At 39.9% G+C, this 18,325-nt stretch overlaps 1 protein-coding gene across 1 annotated transcript in view; it reads left to right on the forward strand.

Moving 5' to 3' along the window:
• Positions 1-18,325, forward strand: part of TNKS (tankyrase) — a 120,847-nt gene that overhangs the window by 48,085 nt on the left and 54,437 nt on the right. The window contains exons 4-5 of the mRNA XM_054382953.1: positions 15,636-15,672; positions 16,541-16,616. Of these exons, the coding sequence (XP_054238928.1) occupies positions 15,636-15,672; positions 16,541-16,616 (113 nt within the window). The remainder of the gene's footprint in view (positions 1-15,635; positions 15,673-16,540; positions 16,617-18,325) is intronic.

Here is an 18,325-nt window from a genome sequence, read left to right on the forward strand (position 1 = left end):
CTAAAAAGTCCCTCCCCAGCTTTCTTGTAGGTCCCCTTCAGATACTGGAAAGTCGCAATAAGGTTAGCTGGGAGCCTTCTCTTCTCCAGACTGAACAGCCCCAACTCTTTCAGTCTGTCCTCATAGGAGAGGTGCTCTGCTCCAGCCCTCTGATCATTCTCGTGGCCCTTCTCTGGATACCTTCCAGCATGTCCATATCCCTCTTGTAATAGGGGCTCCAGAACTGGATGCAGGGCTCCAGAACTGGACACAGTACTCCAGGTGGGGTATCACCAGGGCAGAGTAGAGGGGGAGAATCACCTCCCTTGACCTGCTGGCCACACTTCTCCTGATACAGCCCAGGATCTGGTTGGTTTTCTGGGCTGCAAGTGCACATTGACAGCTCATGTTGAGCTTCTTGTCCACCAGCACCCCCAAATCCCTCTCCTCAGGTCTGCTCTCCAGCCAGTCACTGCTCAGCCTGTATTTGTGCTTGGGATTGCCTCGACCCAGATGCAGAACCCTGCACTTGATCTTGTTGAACCTCATGAGGTTGGCTTGTGCCCACCTCTCCAGCCTGTCAAGGTCCCTCTGGATGGCATCCCTTCCCTCCAGCGTGTCTGCTGCACCACACAGCTTGGTGTCATCAGCAGACTTGCTGAGGGTGCACTCAATGCCACTGTCCATGTCACCAACAAAGATGTTGAACAAGACTGGTCCCAGGACTGATCCCTGGGGAACTCCACTTATCACTGGCTTCCACTGGGGCACAGAGCCATTAGCAGCCACTCATTGGGTGCGGCCATCAAGCCAGTTCTTTATCCATCTCGTGGTCCACCCATCAAACCCATGTGTCACCAGTCTGGAGACCAGGATGTCATGCGGGACAGTGCCAAAGGCTTTGCTCAGGTCCAGGTAAATGACATCAGCTGCTCACCCCTCATCTATTAATGTTGTGACCTCTTCATAGAAGGCCACCAAGTTCCTCAGACAGGATTTGGCCTTGGTGAAGCCATGCTGATTGTACCCAATCACCTCTTCACTATTCTTCTGTTTCAGTAGTGCCTCCAGTAGGATCTGCTCCATCATCTTACCAGGCACAGAGGTGAGACTAACTGGCCTATAGTTCCCTGGACTTCTCAATATAAATATGCAGAAGATGTGAGCACTAAAAGAATTTTGATGTACAAAAGGCTTCCTGGCAGGCTGCACTGTTGGAAGAAAAATGAATGTTTTAGTGACCCCATGGAACAGAATTCGCTAACCTTATCTGGTCTGGTTCAGTTCCTCCCATGGGGACAAACTGTCGATGTTGATCGTTTTGGATTACTTGTCTCTCGTTTGTTATATTGCAGCTTTGTTGGGTTTGGTTACATTCAAAAGGAGTTTTTACTTTGCTGTTGTAATTCAATCTGTAATTCAGTTTAATGGCAGCCTTGACGCTGCTGTTGCTAATGTAGTGATCAACTGTGTGAGATCACTGCATAAATTGAAGGTATTAGGAATAAATAATGTAAATGCCAGTGTACAAAGCTACATGCCCCTACTTTCAGCCCAGTGGTTTGTCTTTCAAGAATACCCTTACTTGTCTTCCCTTTAGGCTCCTTTAATGTTCCTACCTGTACTAATCCCTATCTGAACTAATAATGTCTGATGTATCTGTGGATAAGGTTTTCTTGCTGTGTTGTTTTTTTTTTCTTGTGTTTTCCTTTTAACCACAAGTAATTGCATCAAAGATTCATTTTGGGTAATTTACCTTTCTGATGCTGTCACATATTGTGTCTGTCATCTTTCTTTGAGAATTGATTTTCACCTGTATTTGTTATTGAGGTCAAGCCTGTGGATCTGAAAGTGCTTGAATTGATTTCCCCTTAAAAGGAGGTACTAAACTAGCAATGCCACCCACATTGGTAAATTTATGACTGTTTCTTGCCAGGCCTTCAATAAAAATTATGTGCTGGTTCCTTCAGTATTTGTGGATGGTGTACAGATAGGAGCACATTCAACTCTGATTTCCCTTTTTGGATGTTGTGCAGTTTTCATTTCTACATAGTAAGTGCTCTTTTTATGTGTTCTGTGTTGCCATCCTGATTAAAAATTGAGGCGAAGCTGCTGCAAAACCTGTGCTGCCAAGTGGAGAAGGATGTACAGTCTTCAGTTAGCATTCAAGGCAAAAATGAGTAAAACATTAAAAACATTATTTCTCCACATGTCCACAGGAGCTTGTCTTTTCTATCCATAAATGGCAGCTAGTTGTCTGTAGGAGTGAAGTGTCTGTAGTACTTCACAGATGAAGCATCTTTCAAAAGAGACATTAACATGGCGAGGTACCAGTCTAGAATCAGTGAATGAAGCTGAAAAACTGACTAGTGGTTGATGGCTTCCTTGTTGGCAGAAGAGCAAAGTGTTATATTCCGGAGAGAAAAGCGTAATTTTTCAGGTGTCAGGAAAAAACAAGTATGGAATTTTACTCTGAAAAGGGTATAAGCAATGATTTTTTGGAGGATGCAGGAAATAGGACTGGTAATATAAATGTCTCAGTATGTAAGGATCCTTTAAAATAATTTACAAATCAAAGAAAGGTACTCAAAAGACATCCCCTGGAGACTACTATTCATAGATACTGTTTGTCAGGTGTCTGTTCTTTGAACAGAAGCTGCATATGGTCCAGTACTGTGCTACACGCTGTATTGCGATAAGAGGACTGAAACTTTAGCATTTTCATGCATATATTATGAAATGTCATTGGAAGGTATTTTGAGATAGGTGTCTATTTTATAGGGTACAGATTTTTGAATGGCACATTTCCTTTCTTTAGCCCTATATTTTTCCCTTGGTCACCTAAGAAAGGAGAACTATGGTCTTGAGGGTGTTCCCATGTGTTCTGAAATAAAACCTTCTGTATTTTCTGCTCTTTCAGTGGCATTTTCATCACGTAATTGTCTTTTGGTTATTTGCCATAGAGCATCATGATCCATATCCTGTCCTCTGCTAATGTTCTGTTACTTCTTTTTTTTTTTTTTTTTTTTTACTTGCCTTTTAAGAATACAGTAATTTTCTTGTGTGTTTGAACTTCGTTTTGTGTAATGGCAAGAATATTTTGGCATGGATTCAGTTTATTCTTTCAATTTGGGCAGAGAAATAGCTTTATCCTTATACAAGTAGCAGACAAGTAGAGCTGCAGCATTACTAGCAGCTTCCATCTGACTTGCCATCATCACCTCTTGCTGTGCTTATGGTTCTGACGTAAGACAAGCCAGATGATGCAAGTGGCTGACAAGGCTGCCAGCTGTTCTGGAGAATAAGCCTGGTATGACTGTAGGCAGAGGAGCTTGTCAGTATGACTGCAGTGAAGACAACAAAAAAAGACCTAATTGATATACATGATAGGCTCTCTTGGATCCTCATGTTTACCCCAGCCAGCCCTAAAGCAGCTGCTTCCTATGACAAATGACTTAGTCTGTGCAGATCCCCCAAGTTTCTGTATTTGATCTGCTTTTGCTTCTTGGTGGGTCACATGGGAGAGAGCAGAATTAAGAGACAACAAGCATGGGATGGCGTCCATCTAGGAAAACTGGGCTATTTATTTCTGAAAAGCTCTTGCATAGATTTGTGCCGACAGCTAGACTCAGTGAAATGTGCACTTTCCTTTCAGCAGCTGTGGTCCTACCATCAGTGAAGGAAGGCAGAGACTTGAGAACCTCCCATGTAAATAGCTGAGAACTGACTATTTGAATCTTTTCTTAATAAATTCTAGATTTTACTAATTTTTATAAAAGCGATATCTTGATGGGCATGTTACTTTTTCTACTTTACTATAGTAATACTACTAATAATTACTACTCTAATGCTCTGCTTAGAGGATTAAGCCCCATGATTCCTATTACTTTCTTGTGCAGTCAGTGACATCCCAAAATCGTAAGTGGGTTCGTGTATGTCTCCTCCCTGAACTCCTGCCGACTTCACTGTAATGGAAAGGTCTGTAGTTCTCTGCCCCAAGTGTGAGGCAGGGTGTAGGCTGCATTGGCATCTTGATTTATATCCACTGTTAAACATTGCAGTCAGGAACAGTCTTACTTTAATGTGTGGCCAGTCTGAATTAAACTTTTGGAGGGACTTCCTTCTATGACCAGACTATGGCAGGAATGAATGCAGGGAGTCAAACTTTCAGCTATCCTTTGCCCACAGGATAAGTCTCACCTGTTCAAGACAATTATGTACTGAAATTGAACAGATAATCTGGTGCTGGAGAATGCTGCCAGTTGGCAGAACCATCCAAACACCTGGGTGTCCACTTTGCAACTGAGAGGAGCTTAGGTTTTTATTCTTATAATGCATTCTAAAAATATGGGCCAAAGCGGTCCTGAGTGAAGAGATGTTGTTTTCTGACTGATACACTATTTCATATGTGGCTTTGCTTTAGTCTCTTCTTGTTCTTTGCCCTGGAAGTGAAGGATTTATTTTCTCTGACAGAACACAGAAAAATAACAATTCCTTTGAAGTCAGGTGTGTAGACTCTGTTTAATTTTTAGCCATCATAGCAAAAATCTTTTGTGGGCCAGTTTCCCAGTTTGCAAGAAATAAAAGGCAATCTTTTCTTTTTTTCCCCTCGTATGTTAAAAAAATTGATAAAATTAGAGGGATGGAAAGAGCAAAGACAAACATTAAAAACATGAGCAACATATTCATATATTCAATACTTGTCTAAGGATGGAGAGAATAACATCTGTTTGCATTGCTATTCCCCACAAATCTAAAAGATGGGTATTTTAAGTGATTCCTTTTCAAATGATGCAGTATCCTCAGGGAGTTAGATGAGAACTCTCAGCAGTGTTCTTGAAATTGTTGGTCTAATTACCCAGTAAATCTTGCCTTTAATGGATCTTTTTTCCCCCTCTTGAAATCATGTTGAGCTATCCAAAGAAACCGGTTCCTGATCACTGGTGGGGAAAATGTTAGCTGTATCTCAAGAATTCATCCACTTCTGTTTGCCTGCGTTACTGCAAGATGGTAGCTGAGTATTTTTCTCCTGGACATCTAGGAAGCCAGAGGGAAAATAATTCATGACTTGAGTGCATTGTGGTTCCTTATAATAAGCAGCTGTACCTTTCCATATAGGATATTTTCTCTTTGCACCTGGGAGAAGGAAAAGAGTGTGACTGTTAGCAACGACCCTCCTTCTTAGGCCAAGAATCCCTCCCTAAAAGCTGAAAGTACCATACTTCCAAGTATGTTTCAAGTTGCCACAGGACACTGCTGAGTCTTAGAGGGGAGTTTTCTTGTGAAGCACCATCAGGACGTGTAAGAATGGTAAGGTCATCCACATCTAAGCATACCCTTCTGTTTAGGCCAAAATAGTAAATATTATAAGCTGTGTTGTCCAAAAAAAAACAGAGGCAGACTAATGTCTTGCACTGTTTGATAACTAGATAGCCCACCAGCAGGAGGCAAGATTGCTGGCATGGCTGTTGAACAGAAAAGGGGACACTAGAAACTTAATATTCCATCCCTTTGAATATCTCCTTTTCCGTTCCTTTTCAGCCTTGTCTCTTTCATCCAAACACAAAACCATTTTGATGACTGTAGTGTGAAGGATATTACGCTCGGCATACCTGCTAGGACTGTTTTAATGGCACAGTATGATACAGTGAGAGCTGTCCTTTCTCTGGGAGTTGGTCTTCTTCCCTGCAGTTTTCATTGTCTAGTCTCTCAAGACAGACCCAGTTCTCTTATGTCTTGTCTTTGCTCTTCTCTTCTGAGGTATGCTCAGAGAATGTCAAAAAGGAGAGTCAGCATCAGGAAACCAGATCTCTCACTAATAGATCTCACCATGTCCTGCATCAGTTACTGGGCTCTAACAGAAACACATAATCAGGAATTGTGAGCTGGTGGGTGGGGAAGGTGCAGTATTACTTCTCAGTGGTTTACGCTCTCTGGAAGGAGTGGTAATACTGAGTTGGTTCATGCTGAACTAATGCAACTAGGACACAGTGGAGACAACCTGCATTAACTCTTGCCTGGTTCTCTTTTGTTTTAGGTCAAACTGAGATTTAAAATACCACTTTTTTGGAAGCTAAAATCAAATGTAACTCAGAATAACTTTGATATAAAACCACTGGCAAAACAGGGGTTTTTAGGAGCTGCTGGTAATCCTATTGCATAAGAGGATCATCTGAATGTATTTCTTGGAGATATTTAAAATAACTAATGGTTGTGATGAATGAGAAATGTAAGAATACTTTTTGACCAATTATATTTTTAATTATTTGAGTTAAGCAGAGTCTTTAAATCTAGTGAGAATTAACAGAAATAACAGAGAATGGAAAACAGTATTTTTTACTGCTTCATGCAGAACATAATTAAAGTACCTTGCACTGCAGGCCTGCAGAGAAACCTGCAGAGCTGTCCTGCTGACAGTACATGCAGTTTATGTATTTCATTTCTGGCCTGGAATGAAGAAGGAACATCTGGTTTATTCATGGATAAAGTTTTCTCGTGCAATAGAAATGAAGAGCACCTAGTGTAGTAACAGCATCAACCTGAACGTTAACTGGTGACTAGTTTCTATAGTCATCTTCTGTAGAGTCATCTTGTATAAGGTTTCTCTCAAACAGGCAGTCCTGTATTGTATCAGATGAGATTTTGTATGCATAAATGAAAAATTGAAGAACAAATCCTCTCCTTTGGAGGTGAAACGTGACAGCAGTCTAGTGAACTAAAGCTCTTGTCTTTAATGAGCCTAGTATCTCTTTCTTTCTGTCATCTTTCTCTTTTCTTCTTGTGATTTTCTGCTTCCAGTCTTTGTAGTGAGTCTCATCATCTAGAACAGTGATTGGTTTGGGTTTGTTGTTTGGTTTTTTGTTAGGGAGTTGGTGGTGTGGGGTTTTTTGGTTGGTTCACCCTTTTTTGTTGTTTTGTTTGTAGTTTCCTTTTGTTTGGCTTGGGTGGGTGCATTTTTTTGGTTTTGCTGGGTTGATTTTGGGATTTTTTGTTGTTGTGGTTGGTAGGTTGGTTGGGGGTTTTTGTTTACTTGTTTTAGAAATCGTGTGTAATCCTACGAGGAGCAGTTTAGGTGTCTGGGTTTGCCTAGTTTGGAGAAGAGGAGGCTGAGAAGCAGTGTCATTGCTCTTTACAGCTTCCTGAAGAGGTGAAATAGAATGGAGAGGGAGATGCTCATCTTTTCTCCCTGGTATCCGGTGATATGATACATGGGAATGGTTCAAAGCTGCACCAGGGAAGTTCAGACTGGACATTAGAAAACATTTGTTTACTGAGACACTGGAACACGCTTCCTCAAGAGGTTGATGCTCCAAGCCTGTCAGTGTTTAAGAGGCAGTTGGACAATGCTTATAACGCACTTTAAGTTTTGTGGTGCTTTAAGTTTGAAGTGGTCAGTTCAGTTTCCCTTCCAACCGAAGTAGTCTATCAGGCATTTAACTAGCAAAGTATTGAGAACAGTGAGGTTGATGTGAGGGGACTGAAAATGTTTCCAAAAGTTGAGTTGTTTGTGGTATTACGTTATTCTTTCATTGTTGGTAAATAAAGTCATCCTTCACAGCTAGACCTCCTGTATATCCACATTAGCTCTTATAATGGCCATTTTCCCATCTTGTGGTGTGTTCCTCCAACAGGAGTAGCAAAAAGTACCTGAGCATAAATAACAAATTTATTTTTCCCTTAGCTGGATATTTTTTTAGTGAGGGTAATCGTTTGCAGACTTAGACACTGAACATTTTCTGTAAATCCAAACTTTCTTTCCTCTTAAAACCGCACCCCTAGTCGCATGTATGGCACCAAGTAGCTCTTTTCCTGAGACCACATCACTGCTCAGATCAGGCAAGTTGTGCTCTGAGTTACTGTGCCTGATCGCTGCTAGTGTAAATGTGTGTTCAGAAAAGGCATTAAAAATCATTGTTAAAAAATGAGACAAAGCCAAGGGAAACTTTTAAGTATATATTTCTTACATCAAAAGCTGATGGAAAGGCTAAGGGAGGGGAAGGATGTTCTGAGTCAAACACAGTGCTTCTTGACTTGGAGGTACTGGCACAAGTCTTTCATATCAATCCACATGTCCTGTTTCCTCTCTCCCCTAAATTGTACCAAGCTTTTCCTAATTTTCCAACTGTCTTTTGACTTAACTGGCTGAAAACAACCCACAGGGAGGGAAAACTTGTCCATAGCAGTGAGGCAAAATTGAATCGCACAACTTTAATGTAAGTGGAAAAGCCATTATTTTGCTATTTTTGTTGTTGTTAAATATTTCTCAAAATATTTAAACTGAACTGTTTGCAAACTAGTTTCCTATTTGGCATGACAGAATTGTTTATTGTGACAAAATTGTTCACTACAACAAAATCTATTCCCCCTATTTTTACATTCTTTTGGTAAGGATACACTTAAGTGTACTTTGCTTAAGTGTTGCATAAAACCAAGTTGACTCTTTTTATATCTTTAGTGACGTTTCTGCTCTTAGTAATAAAAATAATGTTGTGGCGTTGTTTTCTTTAACTTCCAAAATACAGCTTGGTGGTGTCGTTGCTGCATTCAGCAGGTTTGCCCTGTGTTTCCTCCAGTTACAAAGTAGTTCCTTCTGCTTGCCACTTTGTGGACCAGCAGCTGTAGGAAGTGTTTCCTCATTTTTGTCAAGGAGTTAGAGAAGTAATTTAGCTGGAGATGGGTGGCAACATCCGTGCAGTTTTACAAGGTGGCAGCCTCTGTTTTCTCAGTATTGTAGATTAAGTTTAGATACTTGAGGTAGCTTCAGATGTACAGAGGGAGGACTGTAGCATCCAGTTGGTTTAAAAAAAATGCTTTGGCACGTTTACGTTTTGTCTCATTAATTTCCTAGCAAACATTAAAAATCCCCACTTCTTTAAACCTGTACAAGATCAGTCATGTTTGCAGTATCTGGAAGAGTATTGATTTTTTTTTTTTTTTTAAATAAATGCTTCAGTTTTGAATCCAGATATAGATTTTTCAGACACTCTGCCCAGCTTGCTATCATGTTTTATCTAAAATGGGAAAATCGGAGAGATTGCAAAATTGAGTCTGCTCATGTTCACTCGGGAGTTCTTTTCACAGAAAGATTAGATGATGGAATATAATTTTGGAGCTTGCTTTTATACAATATGGCTTTCCTGAGGGTTTTATATTTAGTATTTTTCTACTTTTCTTCTATACTTTGTGTAAATTATAAACAAGCATTTCTGTAATATCTCTTTAGAGAATATTCTAGGGGATCATATAATTTCCTTGCTTGAGGAGATTGCTTGGAAGAGCAGAGGAAGAAGCTGGCTTTTTTAAAAGGTGCACTAATATGAAAGTAGTTTATTTCTTCTGCTCAGTTCTGGTCATACTACTTGGTTGTTTATCCACATCTACTATACTCAAGTATTTTACAAAATATTTTTTAGTCCTTTGTCTTCCTTTGGAGAGATTTCTTAGAAATCCCAAGAGAAAATACATATGCAGACATATTACAGAAACAAGCTAGATATAGTTGTTGGGAAAATTGAATAGCACAGTTTATTAGTTATTGATATGGACTATGGCCAGAGTAGTGGGAATTGCAGTGGAAGTTTGTTTTTGCTGATAGCTAGAATTAATACAAGAAATGAATTGAAGGCTGGACCCAAGGGAATGTTGCTTTGCATTAAGCATGAAGGGGTAGGTGATTGGGAAGGCTCAGCAGCTCTGAGAAGAAAAACAATCACATTTCCTATTCAATATGTATTTCACAAGAGATCTCAGAGTATTGAACTTCAGTGAAAATATGAGCCTCAGCCCCTTCAGTTTTTCTCTTAGATCATTGTGTTTTGAATTGCAAAAGTTTGGATTTGGATTTTCTTCCTAGTCTCTTGAAATCCTGCCATTCTTTTCTTCTTCCAATCTCAGTCTGAAGACAAGACGGATCAGAGTGGTGGTGTGTCTTAAAGTACTTTTTCTGTTGCTTTGTTGGGTTCTTGGGTTTTGGATGTTTGTGGTTTTTTTTTTTATTTTTTTTTTTTTAGGGAGGGGATTTTTTATTATGGTCTTGCAGTGTGATGTGTTTTGTCCTTTCCCTGCACATTCAGGAAGGTTCCTCTGACTGCTGTGACTGGTTTCATGTTTGTGTCCTGTGATTTAAGAGTTAAGAACTCTGAAATCCTCTGACAAAGGAACTTTTTCCTCTTCCTGCCACTGCAGGTTGAAAGAAATCTGATAACATATTTTAACAAACAGGTCCGCATGACTGAAAAGAGCTCTTTTGAGAAAAGAATCGTATAATGTGCCGAGTGTACACTTAATGGTGCTATAATGGCACGTGCACCAAAGACTCATTTTGATATGCCACCTAATCCTTGTTAGTGATCAAAATCTGTAAGATACATGCAGTTTATACTTATACATGAAGAGAACATTTAATAACTGCTGTATCTTATATGTGTTTATGTAATATATGTGCTTTGCATTGATTTGTACTTTTAATAGACAGGAACCTCTTCCATCACTTACAACCTTAGCAGAGATTTTGCCAATCTGTGCTATGCAAAGCAGCACGTTTCCCAGCATGCTGCTTTCTGCCAGGCCTTAGAAGAGATTCAGTTTCCTATTTCTAGAAGAGTAATCAGGAATGCTCTGGATTCAAGCTCTGTCTACCTAAACTGAAAATTACTTGAGGCAGGATGTTGCTAGCTCAGTGGTTTGGTAGATCTGAGGCCAAAACAAAATGCTGTTTGCTTGTTTCTTTAATTTCCACCTCCCGTTTAAAACATGTCACTAAAAGCAGCTGAAAATAGCTCAGTGAATAGTGAGATTTCAAATTTCTATTCCAAATGGCTAATTTGAATCCACCTGCATGGTTCCTGACTCATCTTCTACAGAAGAGGCAGAATCAAGGTACCAAACCTTTTCTCCTTGATAATATTCCCTCTTGTCTGAAAATTGTTATTGAAGACGTTATCTCCCAAGCTGTGTTTTTGTCATTCTTGCATGCATTAGAGTTTCTTTGGTGCTTTTCATCTGTGGCAATAGCTTAAAGTTAGGAACTTGCTGTGTTGCTGGTTGAGCCTTACTAGCTTATAAAATCTGCCTGGTTACTTGTGAGAAACAGCTGAGTGGAGAAGTGCAAGAGACAAAGAAATTAACATTAAACAAGTGGAAAGTAAAATAGCATAATAAAATCTGAAGTTATTATTTTTGTTCCTCTCCCTTCTCATGTGTTTGTTATAATTCTAATAGTTAGTTATAAATGCCTTTTCCCAAAGGGTATTATTTCAACATACCTCTTATTGTTGAAACATTTTTGCTGTCAGGTAATTATTCCCACAGCCTTGTGATTTTTTGGATAGTAAAAATACCTTGCTCTGATTTAATTCCATATTTTAATCGCCCCTGTTGCTTTATTTATAACAAAAGTTAAATGGGGGAAAAAGAAACTGATGAGTATTTTAATGGCATGATTGGACCCTTCCAACAGCAGCCACATTGACAATAAAATTTGTTTGCTAGAGAAATAGTGTATTAAAAATGAACAAACAAAAAAACCACACCAAAAACCCCCACAAACAAACACAAAACAATACTGTTCACCTACAAAGAACCCCTGCTAATCTGTCACAAGCACTTAAAGCCTCCTGCTGTCTCACTCGTGGATCTGTGAAGTCCTAAAGAGTCATAGAAAAAGTATATTTTATTTTAATTGTATGGTGTTTGTCTTTGCTGAACTGTTTGAATTCCATACGTTGCGTGCTTTGTAGCAGTGCCAACTCAAATGCAATCTCCATTTGCCATCCCTCTTTCCTGCACCATCTTGCCCAGGCTATAACAAGCTGTAGTCTGCACGTGGTCCAAGTCATATGTAGAGCTGCCATATTTTCTAATGGCGTAAGATTTCACCTCTGACTTCCAGTACTGGTAGGCTTGTAGCTGCCAAAAAAGAAACAGGAGGTCCTGAAGAGATAGCTACCTGAAAAATTAATGAGCCAGGCTTATTGGAACAGAGCACTGGCAGAGTTTGCACAGAGTGGCTGTGGTGTTCCCATCCTTAGAGAGATTCACAGGCCGCCTAGGCACAGTCCTGGGCACAGTGTCTGTAGGTGGTCCTGCCTGAGGAGTGGTTTTGCACAACCAGAGCTCCTGTCAACCTCTACCATTCTTTGGTGTAGCTCTCTCTGCTTCCCGTTTCACGCCCTTTCTGTCCTTGCCTCCAGAAATTTCCAGACGGACTGTCTCTGGGCTACCCAGCATGCAGAGGTGAGCAAGCCCTGTACTCTTCTTGTGGGCTGCCAGGTGAGAAAGTGTCAGCTATTCCTGGTCTGTCACTCTGGACTCTCTTGTGTGGAGAACAGAGACACAACCTGCAACTTCCCATGTACCCAATGTGGCAGAATGTGTCTTGTGATGTGGCAGTGTGTTGTCCAGGCTTGCAATGAAACAAAGAACAGATTGAACTGAGATAGGGTGGAAGGGCTGGAGAGCAAACAGGTGAAATTTGTTTGGAGCTTTGTGTTTCACCTTTGGTCTTCTGTGGCAAGGTCTAACATGAACTTTCACATCTCTGACAGACAAGCTCTGTGCTATCCAAAACATTGCTATCAAAAATCCTGTGTATTAACACTGCTTGGAAGGATGCTTTTATCTGTCTAGCAACTGCTAAGAGATTTGGAAGAGTAGATCAGGCTATTACTTAGATTTTGTTCTGCAGATGCCCTTTTGCAAAACTGTAAATCCTAACCTGCCCAAAGGAGCTGATGTTATTAGCTTCATTCAAGTCAAACAGTTTGACATTCTTTGAACAGAAATATTATGTGAGGTTGATTGTCTGTGTTCCTATACTTCATCTCAGAACTTGGAATTCACCTCTGCCACAAGCATGCGTGGTTTGTTTTCAGATGCTTTGCAAATGAATATTTTATTAGGTAGCTGTGGCCAAGTGCTGCAGGATGGCCTTTGATACACTTTGTAGCCAGGCAGCTTTAGCTGTGTTGGCAGAGCCCTCTGGTGGGAGCACAGCCTGTGCCAGCAGCAGCCGGTCCTGCGGGCAGTGCTGCCCAGTTCTCCCTCATGCTGTCAGCCATGCTCTCAGCTCGGTGGCAGCCCACCACCTGCTTGCTGAATGGCCAAGGGGTTCCCCTTCATCCTGCTCTACTCGGGAGAGCAGAATCCCATGGAGCACACTTCGCCTTTTTTAGCAAACCTGATGGTGTGCTGCAAGTGCCAGTATAGTGTTAGGTGTTGCTTTGCAAAATGTTGGCTCTTTGGGAGTAATGAAGTTAGCTGATTACAAGATGATATTTTCCTAATCCAGATCACAGTGTGGGAGAGCTGTGACGAATTTCAAGAATTGTAGATACTTTTTTTTAAAGAGTTTTAAAGTAATCAACTTACTTAGGCATGCACTCTAAATCATACTTTCTAAATCAAGAGCCACAGCCTTCCATGTCTGTTGGTCAGTAATGTTTTTTCTATTCAAGATATTTGAGGAAAGAGCTTTTGTGTTTTGAAGTACCAACTTACTGACTGTGAAGGGAAAATGTTGGTGCACTTGTCTAACCTAAAAGTGTTCAGAAGCCTGGTTAGGAGTCCTAGATGCGCTGCCAAACCAGAATGTGCAAGCAGATCTTTTAATCTGATTAGGTCCCTAAAGCTTTGATATAATACAGGCAAATAACTTTCCTGCAGGAAACCCAGCTGTTTGAGATTGTTACACAAGTAATGCAGTAGTAATAAATTGTCTTTCTTTTTTTTCCATTCTCATATGCTAGCCAAAGCTTTTCACTCACCATTGATTTGAAACACTCACAGCTGTGCCCAGTATTTTATCTTCATTAAAAGAAAAGCAAGAGGAATGTGTACCATAGCTAGAAAAGGCAATGGCAATTGCCAGTGGTGGACAGGAAGCCCCTCTGGAGTTTGGAGGGTGGTAGCTAGACAAAGGCAATCAAATCTTTGCATAATTGTCTTATAAACAGATTTTCATTAAGATGGATTTATCAATTCTTCCAAAAGCTAAATTAACCTTCATGGCCTGTATTTGAAATGCCAATTTCAGTTCTTTACCTTTGTTTTGGGCTCATCTGCTCAATTGCTGGGGTTCAGCAATACAAAACTGCTCTGTTAAGAGACCCATCATGTGAGAGGCGGTTGCATGTTGGAACTCCTTGCTGCAGGTTGTTGTGAATTCCCAAAGCTAAATATGCTTCAGAAAGCACTTGAACATACATGTGAAAGGAAAATTTGCCAGTATGATGAGATGCACATTCTGCCTTTGAGAATTCCTCAGATGCAGCCATGGGGGCAGAGTAGAAAGTGCAGGGCTGTATGTACTTGCCCTCTTCCTGCTTACCTGTGGGTGAAGGCAGGATGCTGAACTAAACAGGGCTGCTTAAGGCCTTGGAGAAGGATGATTTTTTGTTGTGGTTCTTGTCACCCTCTGCTGATAACTGGAGGAGCTGTGATAGGGTGAGTACCAAGCTCTTTTCAATAGGTGAAGACTCTAGCCCTCTTCTCACAGCCTCCAGAAGCTCTTAGTTGGGGGATACTTTTTCTCAAGGAGCCTCCAGTTTACCTGCAGTCCAGTCTGGCATTTCCCATAGCCTGATGGCCTTCCTCAGTCTCATTACTGAGAGTTTCACTGAAGGCTTATTACATTTGCATATAGGAGGCAGCACAAAGGATTTTTCTTTCTTGCAGGATACCTTTATCTTCCTGTTTTAATTAGTGTTGTGGTTAGAGGCTTTAATTCTCTGGCAGGTGGTATATGGTATGTTTTTCAAGACCTGCATCTTCCAGCTCTTGGGATACCCTCTGCTCTGTGACTTTACAAAGCTGCTAAAAAGCTATTTTTATGACTTGTTAATTGAAATTCCCTAATTTTTTATTGCACAATGTCACCATGATTCAGCTTTGTAAAATGCCATCTTACTTCCACAGGTCACCTTGTTTTACACTCTTTTTTAAGGTATATACATGGAATTATAATCCTGTGATGCAAAAATCTTCCTGAATTGTCTTAGAACTCAGAATTTCAGATGTAAATGTAGCTTTAACATCACTTGTGGTTATCTCTAATCTCAGCGTCTTGTTATAAAACCTCTTGCAGAGTTCATGCTTTTGTCTGTGCTTTTTATTCCACATGCATATTTCCTTGGAAAGTGGCTGATGATTCAAATATTTGGAAATTTTTTAATAGTCAGTGCTGTTCTGAAGAACTTGCAGCATAATACTGCCATTGAAATAGGCAGGTAGAGCTTTGGAGATCGGTAATTTGTACCTTTTTAAAAGCTGCACTGCCTCGCTTTTGTCTCGGAATTTATTATGCTTCCCAAGTATAATGTGACATATTGAATAGGGCAGGGGGTGGGGACATTGTCTTCAGCTGACATGCTGTTATCAGCGGGACTGTGTTTCTGGACACAAGATTTTGCAGTCATTGGTTGTCCGAAGAAAGCCTTTCCATCTGAGGATTGGACAAGAAGATGCGTCAATTTGCTGCCCGTCTCCAAGGTACTGGTGATGCTGCCTCCACAAGCTGGCTAACGTCACAGCTCCATCACCCAGCGGGGTGTGGGCTTTTTTCTCCTCTTCTCTGTTTTAATTCTGTATTTGCTTCCTACTGCATTTCTTAATCTGTCTTTTGCCAAATGCTAACAGCATGATATTTTGCAATCATTTAGGTGAATACAAGAAGGACGAACTCCTGGAAGCTGCTAGGTGAGTGCCGCTTAGAATATAAAGCATGTTTTGGGGGTGGAAGCAGGAGAGGAAAAGGGATATTTAAAACAGTAATGTATTGTCATTGCTTTTCCATGAAATGATGTAAGCAAATCACTTCATTAGCATCAATCCTTTTGGGCTTCAGAGTCTGGTAGGAATGGAAAAGCCTGTTTATGTAATTGAAATCCCCCACTATGGTGGTTATAAGGTTAATATTGAGTTTTTGCTTTAAGCTGCTGAAATCCTCTTCATCGTTTTGTGGCTGTTCTTTTTTAGGGGCAATTTAAATATTAGAATTTTTCTTTTGGTTTTTACTGCTGCCTTAGGATATATTTTTGAAAACAGGCTTTTCAGAACAGAGCATAAGGAAGCCTATATACAAAAGGTGTAAAGTTCAGTCATATGTTCTAAAGATGCTTTAATCCTTTTTCCTGACATCACAAGACAATTTTATATAGAACATTAACCTTTCTAAAAAAAATCTGGATAATGGTATGCAGCTGTATCAAATGTTATGGGCCTTATGCGACAAAACATTATTTAATTCAGAACGTTTAATTCAGCAAATGACTTTCCAAGGATCTGTAAAATTAGATAAGGGAAATATTGGATGAGGTTAAGGAGACAGATCAAGATGTGTTTTTGTATGATCTTTTGTAATAAACTTAACTGCAAATTTAATGTGATTTTATATATTTATCCTTGCTTTTGTAACGTTTCGAAGATCCTTTAGCCATCAGACATTGTACCTGGCAGAGTACAAATTTTATTATTCTACACATTGATATCCAGCTTCTTAGCAAATGTTTTGCAAAGAGCTCTGTTGCTTCCCCCCTTTCTGTAATCCTCTACTCTGCATTTACAGGAGCGGTAATGAAGAAAAACTGATGGCTTTACTGACTCCTTTAAATGTGAACTGCCATGCAAGTGATGGACGTAAGGTAAGTTAATACCTGCTTTATATTTCCGTTATTCAATAAAGGCCAATTTCTCCATTTTGGGAAGTACAGCTGTATATACCAAGAGAGCTTACAGAGGGAAAACCTGAGATGCCTTTTCACCATAAAATGAAATGCTGTTGTACTTGATGCTGGCAGTTGTGACACATCAGCGGACGTGGGGTTTTTGTATGTCTTTTCTTTTAAATGTCAGGTCCTAATATATATGTGAAGTGAAATCTTAAGACTTCCTGTAAGAAAACCAAAATGTACTGCTGCAGATGAATAAAATAATTAAGGGAGGAAAATTGTTACTTGTATTTGAATGTTACCTGGGTGAGGCGGTTGGCATTCAGCTTAGCTCCTAATGCCCTGCCGTGTAGGCTGACACTGTATTGATATGCTTAACACCTTCTGCATTTTCTTAAATCTGCTATCTTAGTTTTGACTTTATCTGGCAAGGCTGTTTGAATGAGTTAAATTAAGTATCAGGATGAAACTGGAGGAGGGAAGAACATACGGAGTGAGAAGCAGATCCTATAATTTTTTGATGTTTTCGACATCAAGATGATGCTCTGTCTAGACTATTGGGTTTACAAATGTTGGGAGATTTTTTTTTTTTCCCCCACTCTTTACCAGAATTTTCTTATTCCTCATCTCTCATGTGTAGCAGTACATCTTATTGTCTTACTTTTGAACAGAGAATCATGGCAGTGCTTTCTTTTATAATTTTCTTTAGTTTTGGTGGAGTGTGGCTGGAGCATAGCATAAACTGTAAATCTCTGCCCATTCCAGAGCTGTAGTGGAACAGCCCCACTGAAATCAACAGAGACAGCCCAGTTTATTCTGCCTTTTCATTAAAAAAATGTTGCTGATTATTAAAAATAAAAAACAAAATTGCTCTATTGTGAAAACATTCATATTTTTATCATGCATTTCAAAATGTTTTCTCATTGTGATGCCTGTGTCTACTATATGAAAGTAAACATAGCCTGGTTTTGGGTTGTTTACGCTTAGCACCGACGAAAGTTTAGGGATCTTCTGGGTTTTTAAACCAGTTTTATGATCTGAGGACAGGCAAGTGAACAGGGGGGTTATTTAATTCAGCTGTATCGGAACTGATTAAATACTCCCCATATTTTAAGATTAAAAACATTGACCATAGTTGTTCTGGTATTTTGTGGTTTGTGTTGTGGGTGGTATTTAGGACTACCATTCGATTGAGATTGTATTTAGGTATTAACACTGTACAGTCATGATACAATTAAGCCTGATGGTATACAACTGAGCACTACTGGGTAGTTGAGTTCCCATCACTACGGATTTAAGGCTAAAGGCAGAGTTACGATTTCTATCAATATGGAGAGGAACAAGCCCTTGCAGATATGCTATCTATAATAGGCATCACTTATACTTTTTTAAAAGCTTTTAAATATTTTAAAAATTCGTATTAAGCTACCAGAAGAAATTTATGTTGTATTGCAGTTTCTGAATTACCATGAAAAATTATGCGCATAGCTCAGAATACATATTGCAGTTAAAGCTCATCAGTGTGGACCCTTAAATAATTTGTTCCCATGGTCAGTTGTTGGTAAATGCACTGGGTACTAAAACTCCCAAGGTACTTGCCATTGAGATTAGTTTACTTTTATTAATGATAGCTACCATATATATTTTCTTTTCCTTCCTTTCCCCCCCCCCCCCCATATGTG

This window comes from Indicator indicator, chromosome 8, assembly GCF_027791375.1.
Source record: "Indicator indicator isolate 239-I01 chromosome 8, UM_Iind_1.1, whole genome shotgun sequence".
NCBI lineage: Eukaryota > Metazoa > Chordata > Aves > Piciformes > Indicatoridae > Indicator > Indicator indicator.